The 18,266-nt window shown below is 42.9% G+C and overlaps 2 protein-coding genes across 9 annotated transcripts in view; both read left to right on the top strand.

Annotated features, from left to right (window-relative positions):
- The window catches only part of ddr2l (discoidin domain receptor family, member 2, like), a 12,942-nt gene extending 1,604 nt beyond the window's left edge, over positions 1-11,338 (top strand). Inside the window, exons 1-17 of one of the 3 annotated variants that reach the window (XM_047818264.1) lie at positions 408-429; positions 3,360-3,461; positions 3,581-3,683; positions 3,986-4,214; positions 4,443-4,590; positions 4,754-4,859; positions 5,430-5,616; positions 5,711-5,957; positions 6,070-6,162; positions 6,265-6,413; positions 6,701-6,857; positions 7,524-7,768; positions 7,858-7,985; positions 8,360-8,557; positions 8,688-8,922; positions 9,148-9,297; positions 9,414-11,338. In XM_047818264.1, coding sequence (XP_047674220.1) covers positions 3,404-3,461; positions 3,581-3,683; positions 3,986-4,214; positions 4,443-4,590; positions 4,754-4,859; positions 5,430-5,616; positions 5,711-5,957; positions 6,070-6,162; positions 6,265-6,413; positions 6,701-6,857; positions 7,524-7,768; positions 7,858-7,985; positions 8,360-8,557; positions 8,688-8,922; positions 9,148-9,297; positions 9,414-9,551 — 2,571 coding nt within the window. In that variant the 5' untranslated portion in view covers positions 408-429; positions 3,360-3,403 and the 3' untranslated portion in view covers positions 9,552-11,338. Of the gene's footprint in view, positions 1-407; positions 430-3,356; positions 3,462-3,580; positions 3,684-3,985; positions 4,215-4,442; positions 4,591-4,753; positions 4,860-5,429; positions 5,617-5,710; positions 5,958-6,069; positions 6,163-6,264; positions 6,414-6,700; positions 6,858-7,523; positions 7,769-7,857; positions 7,986-8,359; positions 8,558-8,687; positions 8,923-9,147; positions 9,298-9,413 lie in introns of those variants that run through there. The other 2 variants (XM_027168168.2, XM_027168167.2) reach the window with 2 other exon arrangements.
- A 1,912-nt stretch (positions 11,339-13,250) lies between these two features.
- On the top strand, positions 13,251-17,713 carry pheta1 (PH domain containing endocytic trafficking adaptor 1). 6 transcript variants are annotated; one of them, XM_027168230.2, is made up of 4 exons: positions 13,251-13,382; positions 13,468-13,592; positions 14,414-14,482; positions 14,685-17,713. In XM_027168230.2, exon 4 carries the CDS (start codon positions 14,708-14,710, stop codon positions 15,464-15,466), a length of 759 nt encoding a protein of 252 aa, XP_027024031.2. In that variant the 5' UTR covers positions 13,251-13,382; positions 13,468-13,592; positions 14,414-14,482; positions 14,685-14,707; the 3' UTR covers positions 15,467-17,713. The 6 variants fall into 6 exon arrangements, with proteins under 6 accessions (XP_027024031.2, XP_027024034.2, XP_027024030.2 ...); XM_027168233.2 differs by lacking the exon at positions 14,414-14,482; XM_027168229.2 differs by lacking the exon at positions 13,468-13,592 and having other exon boundaries at positions 13,256-13,382.
- Positions 17,714-18,266: the final 553 nt, after the last annotated feature.

Genomic DNA, 18,266 nt, shown 5'->3' with positions numbered 1-18,266 from the left:
GTATGTCAGTGTTTAATCTGTAGCATCTGCAGCAGCTGTCAGTTTTGTTCAGGAATAAGTGTCTTATAAACGTATGCTAACAATCACAGTTGTGTTTTTCCAGCTGAAGCTTTTTTGGTTAAAATAAACTCGCTGACGTCTATGTAAAAAATCTCTAGTTAGACTGTTAGCTAGCTTTGTACTGAGGTGCATGTGTGTGTTATGATTAACGTCTTTAGTTATTGTGTTAGTTATTGTGTTTGTGTTTGACCACTGAACTGTTATGAAACTGAGAATGGATAAAGTGTTGAGTAGAAAAAGGTAGAAGGAAAGAAGTTCAGTATGCTATGAGGCAAATTGTAGCAACCGCTTTCCTGAGATCCCTGAGTGCTGAGTATCTCTGACTCTCAGTGTTACGTGGTCTGTGGCTGGTCTTCCAGAGAAACGCAGGTTCTTTCTCTTCCTCCTTGTGATTGTGCAAAGGCAGCAGATTTATTTACTGGAATTATTTTATGGATCATGGAGTTTCAGAATGACGGCGATGCTGAAGTTTTTCTGTTTGCACTGTGGGGTAATTTATTTATTCATTCAGATGGCTTCTGGGGATTTTAGGATCTTCTCATTATGATGCCTGCTCCATTGCTGAACCCTGGTCTGTGATGCAGTGGTTATGGGGAAACTCAGGCTTGGTGGTCAGTAAAAGCAGAGCACTGACAGTTCAGGACACACTCCTGTCAACATCCTTCGTGTCTTCGGCTATCTTCTCCTTTTAAATCAACCTGCCGTCTTCAGGGTCTTTCCCAAACATGAGGATGGTGTTTGGACACAGGCAATGTTTCTCCAGTCAGAAAGTCCCGTGATGGTCTGTGAAGCTGTGGTGTTCCTGGTAGAGGATTTAGCCTGCACTGATCTTTCTGTTTTTATTTGAATTAATCATTGAACATGTTAATATTAAATACACACTCTCTTGCATGGTTGAGAGTTATTTATCTCTATCTCTGTCTGTCTCTCATCTCTCTCCTTCTTGTATTTGTGCGTGTTGTGAAATCAGATTTGTGTGTATTAAAACTCCTCTGGACCCACAGAGCGTATGTTTGGACAAGTTGCATTTTTGCACAGAGGGAGCCGTGTGTGTGTGTGTGTGTCTGTGTGTCTGTGTGTCTGTGTGTGGATGACAAGTTCCTGCATGTTTTAAAACTCCCTCCCTGCTGGCTGGAATTTGGGTCGCTCGGTCGCTGAGGCTGTGTGTGTTTGTGTGTGTCATTACAGATGAGTGTTTAGTGTACACTTGGTAATACTGAAGTATTTGTAAAGGTATGTGTGCAGTTCTTGGCCACATTGCCCTCAGTACAGTCTCACACAGTTGTCAGTGTTTTGTAGGTCAGAATCTGGGTAAAAGTCTGACATGAGGGACGATGTCCGGGGAACTGAACGACATCTGATGTAAGGATAAACATCCAGATGTTCCTGATGTAAAGGATGAAGCCGTATGATGAGTAATCTTTGAGAGATGTCTGTTCACACAGACTGCACATAAAAGCTCCAGATGTGAAATATATTTCTCATTCTGACCTTATTGTGTAATGACTAGAAGAGCATCAAGTGGATTTCTACACCCAGTCACTCGTTTTAGGCTTCAGATGATCTGATCCATTCAGCAGATCAGTTTGTTTCTGTCTACAGATAAACACTTGAAATAAGTGATCAGATAAAGATTAGTTCAAGCCTGGAATGAATTCATATGTAGAAGAAGAGTCCGGTCAAGTCTTCATCACCTTCACTGTGAGTCCAACAGGTACGAGTTACATTTAGACGATCTGGTGCTTGTCATTCTTCTGCATTAGCTAGCATCATGTGAGTGTTGTTTAGGAGGTCGAGCGCATGGTTTAGATTCTGGAGGCTGCATTGGATTTTTCTGAGAGATGAGCAACAGAGCTGGAATCTCAGCACAGTCCTCAACCGGAGCCAAACATTAAACCACCACGACCTCCTCCTCCTTCTCCTGTCTCTCGCTGTCTCTCTCCATTCTGTCCTGTCTTCTGGTGTCAGGATGGTGTGAGAGACTGAAAGAAGTGCGTTTGTTTGTTGTGTATTATGATTGTGTTTATTCCTCGGTTTGGAGTCCTGCTCTCTTCCTGTTTAACGCCTGTGTGTTTTATTCCACACTCACACACTCCTCAACAGCAGCAATGTTGTTTATCACCAGGTTTTTACACTCTACTCGTATTTTTGCCCTCGGCTGTCCCTAGGCTTTCAGACTGCTGTTAGCTTGGATGTGCTATTTATGCCCCTTTTATACCAAGGTAATTTGAGTGCTGGTTCGGAGCCAGAGCCTAATTTAAAGTCAGTTCTTTCGTTTTCGACACCCATAGCGCCGGCTCTGAACCAGAAAAAGTGGTTCTTAAGTAGCACCAAAACGTTGCTGGTCTAGACGTAAGAACCAGGGACTGTGGGCAGAGTTAGCACCTTTGATAATGTACCTTAAGTATACTAATGTTTAATAAATTTTGACTTTATCGCAATATGATCAATTATCAGCACACATGATAGTAGGTATCTACATGGCTAACCTTTTTCTGTGTTAATGATAAAATAGCGTTATGTACTTTCTCGATTACAACCTCCGTTTATACAAATTACATGGAGCTGCACGTACACGTTGGATTCGCTGCATTTGGCCAGTGTAGGTTTGCAAAGCCATGAGCATTAACAGTAAAGCAACATCTGCCATTGTTGTGTTTGTGATTGACACTGTTGCGCTAACGTTGCTGGGAAAGATGAGACGTATACAGTGACGTCAGACTGGGCACTATTACGGCTCTGTAGCCCATGGAAAGGCAAACCGGTTCGTAGAAGGCTCGCCAGTGGAACTTCGCACTAGCTAAGAACCAGCACTCGGTTCTTTCTGGTGGAAAGGGGGCATTAGTAATTGTGGTCATTGATGCGGCGGTGTGTTTGTGTCTGTGTGTGTGTTAGTTATAGTAATTAATGCTGGAGTGGACTGAGGAAGCTGATCGTTTTCTAATAACAGCGTCTCACGTCTCAGTATGGGGGTTTATTCCTCTCATGCTGGCGATTCCGATTCCTCAGACCTGTATTCTGTTTCTAGCTACTGTTAACACTCCTCAGAACATGTTGGTGATCAGATCTCTGATGTGGTATCTGTAATTATCCAGCACTTTTTCAGCCATGTAGCTGTTATTAGCTGTTTCAGCCATGTAGCTATATGTTGTATAGTCAGATTCAGCACTGTGCTAAAGGTCATCAAGAGAAGTCTGTATCCTTAACTATTAACTATTAACTATTTATAAACAGTGTGTAAAGACCGTGAACTGCTTGGTAGTAACTCTCTCTCTCTCTCTCTCTCTCTCTCTCAGCAGAGATGTAGTGTGTGTTCTGCAGTGGGAGACTCTGATGCCTCACCATGTTACTGTTCCTGCTGTTGGTCCTACATCCTGAAGCCAATGCTCAGATAGACCCAGGCATATATCACACTCACACACACACACACACACAAACACACACACACACGTACACTTACAATCTTGCACTATATCTCCTTACTGTGTGATTTGACTCCTCTGTGACCTTTTGTCCTCAGGACAGTGTCGCTACCCTCTTGGCATGCAGGATGGCAGAATAAAAAACGATGACATTACAGCCTCCAGCCAATGGTATGAAACGACAGGGCCGAAGTACGCCAGGTACAGGAACCACTCACACTTTACACACAGTCATACTGCAACTGTCCCCTGGTCTGTCTTTGTCTCTTACACTTTCCCAGCATCTCTCTCCCTCTGTGTTGGATGAGAGATGAGTGTAAGACGATATGTTGTTTTGTGAGTGTGTTTTGTTTATAAAGAAACATATTTCTTGTAGCTTGTACGTGTCTCTCTCTTTCATGCCTTTTATTGTGTAATATCAGGGATGCTCAGTTGAACCTGAAGCTTTAAAAAAAAAACTTTCTCTTTCACTCACTCACTCACTCACTTGCTCTCGCTCTCAGGCTGAACAGGGAGGAAGGTGATGGCGCCTGGTGTCCTGCCGGTCAGCTGCAGCCGTCTGATGTCCAGTACCTGCAGCTGGATCTGCATCAACTCACCTTCCTCACAGTGGTGGCCACACAGGGTAGATACGCACGCAGCTCCGGTAATGAGTTTGCTCGCAAGTACCGGCTCTCCTACAGCCGAGACGGCCATCGCTGGATCCCCTGGAAGAACCGCTTCGGCAGCGAGGTGCAGAGACCTGGTTTACTCAGTGCTAAATCTTATTCTAAAATCATAACATATGCAAATATTTTCTTTTAAATAAATTCTTCCTCACCTGGCTCAGGTGTATCCTGAATAAAGATAAAAAAACTATAGAGATATATGTACAGTCTCCACCAATCAGAACAGAACGGTGTGGCCTAATATTCTAATGAGCATGTTAGATTGACATCCTGTGTGCTGTACCGTGTGCAGATTATCATGGCGAATGTTAACACGTACGCGTCTGTGGTGAAAGACCTTCACCCGCCCATCATCACTCGCTTCCTCCGCCTCATCCCTGTCACGGACACAGTGCAAACAGTCTGTATGCGAGTTGAGCTGTTTGGCTGCTCCTGGCAAGGTGTACATACACACACGCACAACATATAGCTTTAATATCTAGTTGTGTAGAAATAAATGTTTTTATCACTGGTTTATATGTACATCTGTTTTATATACATGGTTTTAACCCAACAACCAAAAACAGCATTGTAACACATGATGGCTCCTTGTGTCTTTGACAGATGGGTTAACGTCATACAGCGCTCCTGAGGGCCACACCATGATGGCTCCTGGATATGCCAACACCCCACTGAACGACTCCACCTACGACGGAATTCAGGAGCGCAGGTACACCATCAGAGCTCACAGTGTACTGTAGTGTGGTATAGTATAGTGTAGATGTGTGTGTGGGGGGTATTTCCTGTCTTTTACCCACTGCTTTATGTCTAGAACAATGTATCTGAGCTAATCTAAACACTGATCCCTCATCACTGCAGCTGAGTGTTTCTCTCTCTCCCTCGCTCTCTTGCTCTCTCTTACTCACATGCCCTTCCTTTCATTGTACCTCATTTCACACCGTCTTTCTCTTGATGGTTTTCTTGATGGTTCTCTTTTTTCTGTTCTGTTTCTCTTACTTCCCCCCCCCCCATTCTTTGGCAGCCTGTTTTCACTCTTAATCTTCACAGTTAATCTCTGTATTTCACTCCAGTTCTCTATTCCACTCTGTTGTTTCCTCTCTTTTTCGTCTCCAGTGCTGTGTGTGTGTGTGTGTCTTCTTGTGTGTGATGTAATTGACACAGAGTTGCAGTTCTAAAAATATTATAATAAAAGGAAATATTATAGCTGAGTCGCAGTAGATTATTTTCTTTTTTTATGTAAAATCTCTCTCTCTCTCTCTCTCTCTCTCTCTCTCTGTAGGAGGGTGCTGGGTGGTCTGGGTCAGCTGACAGATGGTGTGATTGGACTAGATGATTTCTCTCAGACTCGTCAATACATGCCGTGGCCTGGTTATGACTACGTAGGCTGGAGAAACGACTCACTCGGACCTGGCTACATTGAGATGGAGTTTCAGTTTGACAGGCAGAGGAACTTCACCTCTATGAAGGTGAGCAGTTAACGATCCGATTTCTAAATGACTCAGAGTTGTTCAGTATCTCGATTATTACTTTTTTACCCAATCTGTTTTTTTTTTCCTTCAGGTGCACAGTAACAACATGTTTGCACGTGGCGTTAAGGTCTTCTCATCTGTATCATGTGTGTTTAAGCCACGACTCATCTCACACTTTGAGCAGGAGCCTGTGGAGTTTCACACGGTTCTGGACGACCGGAACCCAAGCGCTCGGTATGTCACCGTGCCTCTGGAGCGACGAGTGGCCACAGCAATCCGCTGCAGGTTCTACTTCGCTGACACCTGGATGATATTCAGTGAGATCTCCTTTCAGTCCGGTAAGCAACACTTTAAAGAAACACCATAAACACCAGCAGCTAGCTCACCTGTCCCTCAGGGTTGTTGTTTGCTGTTTTAACTCGTATATTTTGATGTAATTCTGCACAACAGTGACCCACCCTTTGCCCACCCTGAAGCCTCTGGTGATGACATCACCGTTTAAAGCGCAGAGCCGAGCACCGACTACAGTTAAAGCAGCTCCAGGTACAGTGTGTCATGGAGAAGAGTGTTGATAAGCCACTGTTCCTGTTTCGAACCCCTTCACGCACAATTCTGTATGTGAAACTCTGCTGTGGTGTTTTCTAGACACCAGCACAGTAACATCAAAGCCCCGCCCACCTGAAGACAGCCACACCTCCATTCTGATTGGCTGTTTGGTCACCATCATCCTCCTGCTGGTGGTCATCATCTTCCTCATTCTCTGGTGGCAGTATGTGTGCAAAGTCATGGAGAAGGTGTGTGTGTGTTGCTGTAATATGTATAATTAGAAGGCAGGAATGAAAAATCAATGTGTTGAATTTCAGAGAAAAACACTCTCTCTCTTCGTTGTTCTCTCATCCTCACTGTCTCCCTGTGTTTATCTTTCTCTCTCCCCTTGTCTTTCTTACTATCCTCATCTCATCTGTCACACTCCCTTCTTCTTCTCTCTCTGTCTGTCTCTTTGTCTCACTGTCTCTCTTTACCCCCTGTTTTTCTCTCTGTCGCTCTCTCTCTCTCTCTCTGTTTCTCTCCTTCTCTCTAGGGTCCGAGACGTATCCTGGATGAGGAGGTGATGGTACATTTGCCCTGCAGCAGTGACTCTCCACAGTCGCCCCCTCTGGACTCTTTGGACTCTCCATATGAGAGAGTGTTTCTGCTTGACACTCGGGAACACACTGAGCTTCGAGCCAAAGCCCCGGGTACAAAAATACACACACACACATTTTCCGAGGCACAGTCACACTTCCTTGTTCTTCTTTATAGCTTCTTTCTGCATTTACACTCCATCTGAGACTGAAGTTCTTCTTGGAAACCCTTCTTTCCATCGCTCTCTTCCTCTTGTTTTTTCAGTGCTCTTTGTTCTTCCTCTGCCCTCTAACCCTTGCACTTGGTCTTCCTGTTTTCTGATCTTCACCTGACCTCTCGTTGCTGTGGTGATGACCCCTGTGAGGGTAAGCTGGTTGCTTTACTTGGTTTTTTTTCCCCCCACTCTGTTGGTTTCACTTAAGGCAGTTTGGATTAAAATCTACAAGTAGATGGTTTGATTTCCTCTCCTGGTGGGAGAATATGTTTATGTGGTAAAATTGGCAGGAATAAAACACTTTTGGATGTGGATGTGTCATCAGGGGAAACTAATCAACGATGGTTTGTGTGACGTAGCTGGACATGAAGCAGAGTTGATGATTATTAATACAATTAATATTTATTTAATTAATTATTCAGTGATGTTCTACTTTTCATGTAGTGTAATGTTTATTGCATTAACACAGTCGTAGATGTTAGTAACATGAAATGTACGTAGATTTTTATTTCTCCACCTAGTCACCATCTCTCTCTCTGTCTCTGTCTCTCTCTGTCTCGTGTAGATTGTGGTGGTGGTTATGCTGAGCCAGACATTACCCGATGTACCCATCACCAGAGTCTCCAGTCCAGTGTTCCTCACTACGCTGAGACGCTGATAGTGAAGCTGCAGGGCGTTACGGGCAGTAACACCTATGCTGTCCCCGCCCTCACTGCAGACTCTCTGACACGTAAAGACATCACCGCAGCTGAGTTTCCAAGGGAACGCCTCATCTTCCGGGAGAAACTAGGAGAGGGGCAGTTTGGAGAGGTGGGCATGCTGTTCAGCTTTATATGCAGTTAAATGGTGTGTGTGTGTGAGTGAGAGTGTGGGTAACGTGTATGTGTGTATATGTACAGGTGCACCTGTGTGAAGCAGAAGGTCTGGTGGAGTTTTTAGGAGAGGACGCTCCTCCGTTATCTGATGACAAGAGCTCCGTGCTGGTGGCAGTGAAACAGCTCCGAGCCGACGCCACGGCCAACGCCAGGTCTCTACACTACACTACATCAGCTCGCTAACTACAGCTCTAAAGCTACGTTCACAGTAACAAGCGACTCAGCACTGCTGTGCAAAATATACACAACACTGATCCAGTGATTCCTGAGACCAACTTTTTGGTGCATGTGGTCTGAGGTTTCTTCACAGCTTCAGTTCCTGTCTCCCATTTTTAAGAAGAAAAACTATGGTTTCATCTTTTCTTGTCATATTTAAAAAGTAAAAAATAAAGCTTGGAAGGCAGCATCAGAGATCATTGTTGTCTCTGAGGAGTGTAGGAAGCTAGTACAGTCAGCTGGGGTTAAAGCTGTAATGTTCTGTGGGTGTTTTGACTTAATGTCAGTGTTTTGTCTGTGCTGGTGATAGGAATGACTTCCTGAAAGAGATAAAGATCATGTCACGGCTGAACGACTCGAACATCATCCGCCTGCTGTGTGTATGCGTGCACTCGGACCCTCTGTGCATGGTGACGGAGTACATGGAGAACGGAGACCTCAACATGTTTCTGTCCCAGAGGGAGATCGAGAGCACCCTGACTCACGCCAACAACATCCCCTCTGTCAGGTATCACTCCATCTACTCCATCTAACCATCTGTTAGTCCATGTCTGTGTCTCCATCACATCTGTCCATCTCTGAAACTGGTCAGTGTGTGATGGTAACACGTGTCGTTGTTTCTGTGTCTCATGCTGCAGCATGACAGACCTGTTGCACATGGCTGTTCAGATTGCATCAGGGATGAAGTACTTGGCGTCTCTGAACTTTGTGCACCGGGACCTGGCCACGCGGAATTGCCTCCTGGACCGACAGCTCACCATCAAGATCTCTGACTTCGGCATGAGCAGGAACCTGTACAGCAGCGACTACTACAGAATCCAGGGCCGAGCAGTGCTGCCTATACGCTGGATGGCCTGGGAGAGCATCCTGCTGGTGTGTGTGCGTGCATGTGTGTGTGCGTGTTTAGCTCTTTCTGAGCTCTAGAAAACGTTTTGACAGGAACACACATGATAAATCACCATGAAGGATAAAGTTTAACAGAAAAATATTTATTTATTACAAAGCACAAGAGATTCTCTGTAGGTTACTGAGGTTATGGTTAGTTATCAGTGATAACCCCAGAGTAATATACACGTACAAATGTGTGTGCGCATGCAGGGTAAGTTCACCATGGCGAGTGACGTGTGGGCGTTTGGTGTGACTCTATGGGAAATCTTCACTCTGTGTACGGAGCAGCCCTACAGTCTACTGACAGATGAGCAGGTCATCGAGAACAGTGGAGAGTTCTTTAGGAACCAGGGGAGACAGGTACACTTACACATACACACACACACACACACACCTGTATCGAGGTATATTGACAGGACAAAGAATGTTGGATATATATCATTTATCAGTGCCCCCCCTATATCTCTCTCTCTCAGATCTACCTATCCCCTCCCCCGCTCTGCCCCTCTCCTCTGTATGAGCTGATGATGCGTTGCTGGAGGCGTGAAATCAGAGACCGCCCCTCCTTCAATAGCCTGCACCAAGCCTTACGGCTCTACTCTCCCCGTTCCTGACTGACTTACGGTCCAGCCAATCAGCTCTGAGCCTGACCCAACCAATCAGATCCGAGCGTGAGTTTGACCCAACCAATCAGCTCTAAGTGTGAGTTTGACCAAACCAATCAGCTCTAGATGTGAGACCAATCTTTCCCATGAGGAGAAATGAAAACTGGACAGCTTTGACGTAGTGGCAGTGGAAGAGAGAACTGACTGATGATGATGTCATTTTGAGACACTGTTTTATAGGTTTCAGTCCTGGAGCACCACAGAGTGACGGAGAGGCCTGTTGGGACTCGATGTGGCTCCAGTTTGTAGACACTTGATTTTTGTATGTTCATTTTCTTTAATATTTTGAGTAGTTGTTTTCTTTTCCTGTCTTTGTGATATGATGTGTCTCTGAGCCTACTGTACGCTCATGGCCTTAAAGACAATTCAGCTCAGAATGAAATGTACACCAGTCTTTTTAAACCCAGATAAAGCCATTTTAGTTCAAGTGTGATTTAGTGTCATGTAGTTTCTAAACTGATGGCTGTAGTCTTTCTTTACTTATTAACTACATTGTTCTCAGCCTCCATATCCTGGCTGAGCAGGGGGAGGTGTGTACATTTTTTTTTTGCTGAAATGTTCCTTTAAGTAACCAACTGGAGGAGTGTGTGTATGTGTGTGTCTATGTATGTGTCAGCCCTGTGGTCCCTCATCGCTCAGCACTACTGCGCGTGCATGTGAGCGTGTGTGTGTGTGCGTGTGCATGTGAGCGTGTGTGTGTGTGTGTGTGTGTGTGTTCACTCCCTCCCCACACTGGAGTTATGAATGAATCCTGACTATAATGTGTATTGTTTTTTTGTGGGTTTTTTTTTCTTCTTTTTTTTTAGTTTTCTGTATATGAATATTCTACAGGTCTATCTGAGAGAGCAGAACTACTGTCCTAGCTAAACAAGTAGAGCAATTTCCTTGCGTGAGAGACAGACACAGACAAACAGACAGACGCAATCCCTTATTCATCCCTGCTGCAGTACTACAGATTCTTGTATGTCAGATTCTTGTATGGTGCCAAAACTTCCCCCAAGTCATTCCTCAGAGTACGAGTATGTTTCTGAAAACATTTTGTCACAGCACACTGGCAACTTTACAACACCATAAGCACCTCCAGAAATGCATTGTGGGTAGTGGCGTGAGCTGAATGCTGCAAAGTCATTTAGAATGTTGCCTGGGAATCCCTTGTGTGTTACCAAATGATCTGATAGATCTAGGACTTTGTACAAGGCACACACGAACCCAAATACCAGAAAGAGCATCTGAAGTGTGTAGAATGTGTGAACCCAAGCCCTGAGCTCTCCCTTCTGTACTGAAGGCTCATGACTCTGCAGCAAATGTGTACATGATACTGAACGTCTCTGAACAGCACCCCTTTCCTCTCTCATCACTGATATTATATTTAGCTTTATGTGCTTCGTACACTTTCATTTATGTTTCCTGTGTGCATGATGTTCACTCTGTCTCTGTTTTCAGTTTTTATTGTTTTGGAGTTTCTCCACTCCCTGTGTGATTCAGCTCTCTGGGGGGATTTAAGGAGGATCTCCTGTGTTTGTGTGATTGAGTGGTGAGAGTAAACACCCGCTGTGTACGTGTGTGTGTAATCTCTGTTATAAATAGAGTATGTATTGTTGTGGCGTGTACATAAGCAGAACAGATATGTGTAATATATAGGGGGTGAAGGAGGGCATGTGGCATAGCATTTCCCTCAGAGCTTTTCTTCTGCTCCTGTTTCTTTACTTTTACATTAAATATCAAATCTGACTCCACCTTGGTGCCGTGTATTAATGTGGTGGTATTATTATTATGGCTTTATTCTTGCTTTCTGAATTCAAAGTATATTTCCGAATGTTTTCTGGAAGGTAATTTTTGTTCTGGATTAGATTAAGTAACGTAGGGAAGGAGACTCCATTGTCAGTACCGAACAGCCAGAGGTAAAACTGTTCACTTATTTTCATACGTCTACAGGACATAAAAACAATTCTCCAAATGAATGATGATTGACTACTAAAAGCTCAGAAAATAACGATGAACCAAAAAAGGATTCAGATTTATACTGTGATTTTTAGTTAGAGCATTCAAATGAGAAAAAAATCTTTCACTTTCTATAAATAAACACTAGTAAAAAAACAAAATAAAACTTAAATAAGTAAAATGAACTGCCAGCAGAATGACGATTTCAAGTTTGAAATTTATTTTATATTAAAAGTAAGTTTATTATTTTGATCCAAAAAATTGGGTATATGTGAAAATTAATTTATGTTTATTCTCCAATAATAAATGACATAAATATGACAAAACTTGTATAAACATAGGGATTAGTAGATAAGTAGCTTTAAGAGTTTAATGACTTAATAATAACAGCACTTGCTTTAAAGGTTCAGCCTGCAGACACAGCGGCTCAGTGAGCAAAAACAGACATCTCACTGCATGTGATCTACTACACAGATACAACTGTACCGGGTTACTGCACACACACACACACACACACACACACACATGCTATTTAACATGCAAAATAGGAGGAGTGGTATTTATTACAGTCAATCCAGAGATCAGATGCTATCACACCGACTCCATAAAGATTTCTGTGGTTGTTGAGCAGAAACAGAATAACAGACTCAATATTTTGGATTATAAAGTGGTTTATACACAAGACAAGCATGGGAATAATTTCCACACATAATATTTATATGAGTAAAATTAGGCAAACCTAGTTTAAATGCTGTTTACATGGTACAAAGCATTATGCTATTAAACAAATTAACTAGTAGTTTTCTTTCTTAGGTTACTTCTGTAGCTTAAATAACTACATAAATCTCAACACTGTAAAATAATAATAATAATTAAAAACCCTTTAAAACAGTGATGTGTTCATTACTACACAATGGCACAGGATGCTCTTTCATGAACTGACACAACCCAAGAACATTACTTAACTTACTGTGTGCTTACTTCTTTAGAAGAACGTACGTCTTTACTTGACTATAAAGAAATACTGAACACAATCCTTCTTTATGAAGTGTCAGGCATGTGTTTTCACACAGTGCATGTTCACTCTTCTTGCTGTTGACTCTAGTCTTAAGTGATACTTTATTAAATTACTTAACTCATGTGTAATCATACACACCCATCATCCACGACTCGAGTTACTTAAACAACAGTGCAACACATATTAGTAAATGCACAATAGCCTTTATGTAACACGTATGTTACAGTGGCTTCTTTATATAACCAACATGTTAGGCAGTGAGAGCACAGGGTCAGCTATAATACTCACCCTAGGGCACAGGGGGTTATGGGTCCTAATCAAGGTCAGTTATTAGTTGTGCTGGGGCTTGAACCCTGACTTTCTCACCAGTAACTCAGAGACTAACCGTTTACTTATCAGAAACCCACTTTAGAGTGACACTAAGCAATAATGCACATGATTATAAAATGGTTAAAGTTTTCTAGTCATGTGCTGTATAGTGATTAGACTGCAGGATGTGTGGAACCTGGATCAGCAAAATAATTCTTCAAATTTAAATCTTTGATTGATTTTAATTTGTATTATTAGGATTTAAAAGATTTTTGATTTTAATTTGTATTATTAGGATTAAAAGGATTAATTTATAGAAAACCAGGTCTTCTATTGACCTGATTATTTTATTATCTATAAAAGACTCATTGAACAATGTTGAAGGTGATTCGGATTCAAACAGAGTCGACTCTGTGTCACGTGCCTGGAATTCCTATCCGTGTCACGTGACTCCAGGCTGCGGGACATGCAGAAAAGCGAGCAGGCTGAAAAAGCGGAGGTAGATGTTGTCGGTAAGATGAAGCAAAACAAAGCTATATTCTAAATCTGCGTAATCGATGCTGACCTTTTTATCACACCGGTGTCTCCAAAATGTAGTTTACAGGGAAACGATCGGTTAAGGATGTTCTAGTGTGGCTTTTTTCCTCGAACCTGTTTTCCAACAATGTCCCGCCTCCTGAGCTCGGATTGGTTAGGAGATCGCACTTGCGCCACGTTGATTGGTAGGTTACTTTACAGTGTGACGTGCCAGCCAATCACAGGGCAGGAAGCCAGATTTAGAGGAATGTAGTTGGGAAAGTAAAACCGCTGACTGATTTATTTATGTCTAATTTTACAAAATATTGTCATGGAAGGTAAGCAGTGTAGCAGAAATAGTGTTGTTTTGCGAGACGTGAACAGGGATGTTGGTGAATTATTGTACAGATGTTGATGAATTAGTGTACAGATGTTGGTGAATTATTGTACAGATGTTGGTGAATTATACAGATGTTGATGGATTATTATACAGATGTTGATGGATTATTGTACAGATGTTGGTGAATTATTGTACAGATGTTGGTGAATTATACAGATGTTGGTGAATTATTGTACAGATGTTGGTGAATTAACGATGCATATGTTAATTTGTTAATTAATGTTGCTGTTGTTTGATTTTGCTTTGAATTATGAAAATGTAAAAAGCTGTTTTATTAATTCCTCTAACTCATGACTTTATATAAGGAACAAAGCTCTGTGTGTGTGTGTGTGTGTGTGTGTGTGTGTGTGTGTGTGTGAGAGAGAGAGAGAGAGAGAGAGAGAGAGAGAGAGAGAGAGAGAAACAGGAAGACATAGACAAATTTTCCTTGTGCTGTGTGATGTTCCACTGCAGCACTTCTGTGGAACACATCCATTAAATTTAACTCTAACTCACACACACACACACACACACACACACACACACACACACACACACACACAGACAAACTACTATCTACCTCTGAGTGTCTGCGCTATGCTGTTTACTCACTGTCTGTGTGTGTGTGTGTGTGTGTGTGTGTTACAGAACTGTGTGATGGTGAGCCTCAGCATTGGTGATGTGATGTGAAGAGACGACCCTACCCAGAGTCTGTGTGTAAGACAACCCTCCCTCACTTTCTCACACACTCATAACATCCCACACTCCTGCTGTGGTTAATTTGTGTTGTGTGTTTACGTTTCTTCACTTTCTTCTGAGTAAAGAGATGTGTAAAAAAACGAAGGTGAGATGATCTGAGATAATGAGACATTTCTCATTATGAGACATTTCTTTCATTCTTTATCTTTTTCTCCCTCAGCGTTGTATGTGTGAGGTGTGGAGATGAAGCTGAATGAGCGGAGCGTGGTGCACTACGCCACCTGTGGCATACCTCCTGATAAATCAGGCTTCCTGATGAAGAAGAGTGACCGCAGCGGGACGTTCCACCGCCGGTGGTGTGTCCTTAAAGCCAACCTGCTCTTCCTGTTCGAGGAGCGCGGTAGGCGCGAGCCGCTGGGCCTGGTGGTGCTTGAGGGTTGCACGGTGGAGCTGTGTGAGAGCGAGCGGGTCGACTTTGCTTTCGCTGTACGATTTGGCCAGAGCCAAACACACACGCTCGCCGCCGACACACAGGAAGAGATGGAGGACTGGGCTAAGGCGTTAGCGCGTGCTAGCTTCCAATATCTGCGTCTGGTTGTGCGCGAGCTTGAGAAACAGCTGGAGGAGGCACAGAAGAAGTCTGAGGATGGAGCAGCAGGGGGTGGTGGAGAAATCACAGCACTCCATCCTGATCCAACCCGCAGGGAGAACGGAATTTCCTGGAATGAACCATCACAACCCGAAGATCTCAGAATTTTGGGAAGAGAGAACAGCGCCTCCTGGAACAAACCCACGGTTGCTAACGGGGTGGTGTGGGAGGGTGAGTGTGGCGTCAGGGGCCGTCCTCCACCTATTCCTCCACGTAGGAAAAGCCCTCCTGAGATGGGAGTGGCTCACGGAGATGTAGGCGTGTCTCCCAGGACCACCTGCTTCTCCAAACTGCACGAATGGTACGGAAAGGAAGTGGCTCAGATCCGCAGAGAGTGGCTGCAGAGTCAGTAGCAGGAGTGTGTGTGTCTGAGCTGGGGTGCTAATCACAGTATTTGACGCCTCACTGTCACCGCGGTTACTTATTAAGAGGCAGAGTTAACAAGACTGCAAACATGACAATAAGACAGAATGCTTCAACGCTGTGAGACAGCCAAGCGTGAGAAGCTTTAACACCAGCACGTGTTCAGACGGACGAGGAGCCGATTGTACAAAAGAATAAACCTGCTTCAGTCTCACCGTCTCTAATCTTCTTAACTTCCACTCTGGAATTTTTAGACCAATTCCCAAACAAAGGAATAAATGTGGGACATAGGAACCAGAAGTCTGAACTGAATCTCATCTACCAGCGTCTTCTCTTCATGAGTTAATGATGTCATCTTGGTGCTGCACCATCCTGCCTTTTGCCTGATTTTTTTACTCTCTGTCTTTAATCTAACATCCTGTATAATCTCACAGCTTTATACATACGGACAGGACAAACACATTTTATACAGTTTTTGTTACATTATTTCGGTGATTTTAAGGTGCATCTTTTAACAGGAAGTTGTGCCCTTATTCCAGTGCCTTTTATTTCTCTGTGTTTTTTCCACCATACAAAAAAGTGAAGGTTCTCTGAGGGGGTAGGGGGTAAAGGATAGGGGCATTATGGAGCTGATAACAGACCAGTTTTAAAGTTTATGTGTTTATTTTTTAAGTAACTGCTCACATACATCTTATTAACGACTATAAAAATGTAACTTGAGTTACACAGAATCCTTTTTTCAATTTTTTAAAAGCCTGTTTTAACCGAAAAGAAAGACACAATGGAAACACCACATCCAAACTATTCACTGTTGCTTTGGAAACAATCTGGTTATCTGATATCTGATAAACTCTTATGTTATACTCTTGATTTTATCTCTAGTTTCTGATCCAGTTTTATTACTAGGTTAGTAAAAATGTAAGATCGTGTTCCTCGTAGCTCCTCCCCTGAGAACCGTTAGTTAACATTGATGCCCATTTTTAACAAAGACAAAAAACAACCAGCTGAAGCCTTTCTGGAAAAAAAAGAAAAGGTTTTGCTTCTTTGTGTGGTGGAAATAAAGTTCTATTTGAGTTTTCTGAATATTTTAAGCCTGTGTGTGTGTTTGTGCGCACGTTAGTGTGTGCGTGTGTGTATGCACATGTGTTTGTATGCGTGGATGTGTTTGTTCGTGCGTGTCTGTGTGCACGTAAGTGTGTGCATGTGTGTGGACGTGTGTGCTGGTATGTGTGCACATGTTTGTGTGTGCACGCGCACGTGTGTTTGTGTGTATGTGGACCTGTGTGTGTGTCTGTGTGTGTGTGCGCACATAAGTGTGTATGTATGTATGTGTGTGTGTGTAGGACATCAGCAAGCTGGAGCTGGTCTTTAGCAGAATGTAGTCATCCTAATGGAGACACAATTGCCAAGTGTGTATGTGCCAAATCCAGTCACTGTGATTGACAGCAGGAGGTTTACAAACCTGACTTATGTTTTCTTTATAGATTTCTTAACAGGAATTGTTTCCATGGTTACGCTTAGCTAGCTAGCACTGCAAGTCTGCTTACTCCTCCTCTCTGTAGGAGTTATATTTCTGTCCAATCAGACACGCAAACACTTTTTATTTAAACAAAAGTACATGGTACTCGACATTCTTTATAAAACAAAACACAGGACCTGATGCACTTTTTTATTTTGGGAGAAACGTTAATACAGGTGTTTTACAGAGACCGTGGCTCTGTGCGAGAGTTCAGTGGTTACTGTACAGTCATCATATTCTCTATATCTGTAACTACATCATTTACACTCATTCATTTATCAGCTATGTTTAGTTTTCTCAGTTCACTAAAGCAGCATTACAAAAGGAATAAACTCTCCTTTTTTATTATAATCAGCAGCTCCAGTCACGTTACCTTCTAGTTCTTTTCCTGAAGCTGCACAATACAAGTTCTGAAAGTATCTAACTGTTACAAAGCGCTGACACTAGAGACTCCTAACATTCCTAATCTATAAGCGTCTCCTTTCTTTAGGAAGATTTCAACACATCAGTGATTTTGACATGGTGGAGTTTGCTGGTTATAAAGAGGGAACTGTAAGACATGAACTTCTGATCATGGTACTGAATTTTCAGCAGCTTAATCACTCATCATTTCAGAATGTTATGAATTTGTATGAAGTTTAACTCTATCATTGTATGAAGTTTAACTCTGGTTCTCTAACAATTGTATTTGCAAATAAACCACTTTTTTCCAACAAGACCTCGGTGTCAGCGTTTTACTGTAATGTTCCTGAACAGATAATTGGTGTAATGTCACTAGTAACGTGCTGTTTCAGGACATACGTGTGACGGAGCACATTTCCTTTTATTACCTGAAAGACGTGTAAAGTCTTCTGTCCTGAAGATGTGACAGCTTTAACTACAGAAACCAGATCCTGTGATGATGTGCACACTGAGGTCCAGGTGGCGCTGTGTCACTGTATAAACTCTAGTCGTCTATCACCGCTCCACAGACGCAGCACTGAGACATTGTTATTGTTCCTCTGCTCTGCTTCCCGGAAGTTGAATTATTCACGCTGTGATGTTTGGACAAAACAGTGTGGGTCTCAGGCTGATTTATAGAAAGAACATCAACAGGAGCTCATCCCACTGTTAATACACCACCCAAGATGTTCATCAGCTCTTCTCTACGCTGCATTTAGCAGACTCCATTACCCAGAGTTTCATTTTATACCTTTTTATTTAACAACTGAGCAACATGGACTTTGCTCAGGGGCCCAGCAGTGGCAGCTTGGAGGACATGGGATTCGAAC

Source organism: Tachysurus fulvidraco, chromosome 9, assembly GCF_022655615.1.
Source record: "Tachysurus fulvidraco isolate hzauxx_2018 chromosome 9, HZAU_PFXX_2.0, whole genome shotgun sequence".
NCBI classification, from domain to species: Eukaryota; Metazoa; Chordata; class Actinopteri; order Siluriformes; family Bagridae; genus Tachysurus; species Tachysurus fulvidraco.
The sequence above is the reverse complement of the archived record's forward strand: the minus strand, read 5'-3'. Positions and strand labels throughout refer to the sequence as shown.

Coding starts and splice junctions, on each gene's coding strand:
- pheta1 (XM_027168233.2), top strand. CDS start 14,708: ATGAAGCTGAATGAGCGGAGCGTGGTGCACTACGCCACCTGTGGCATA.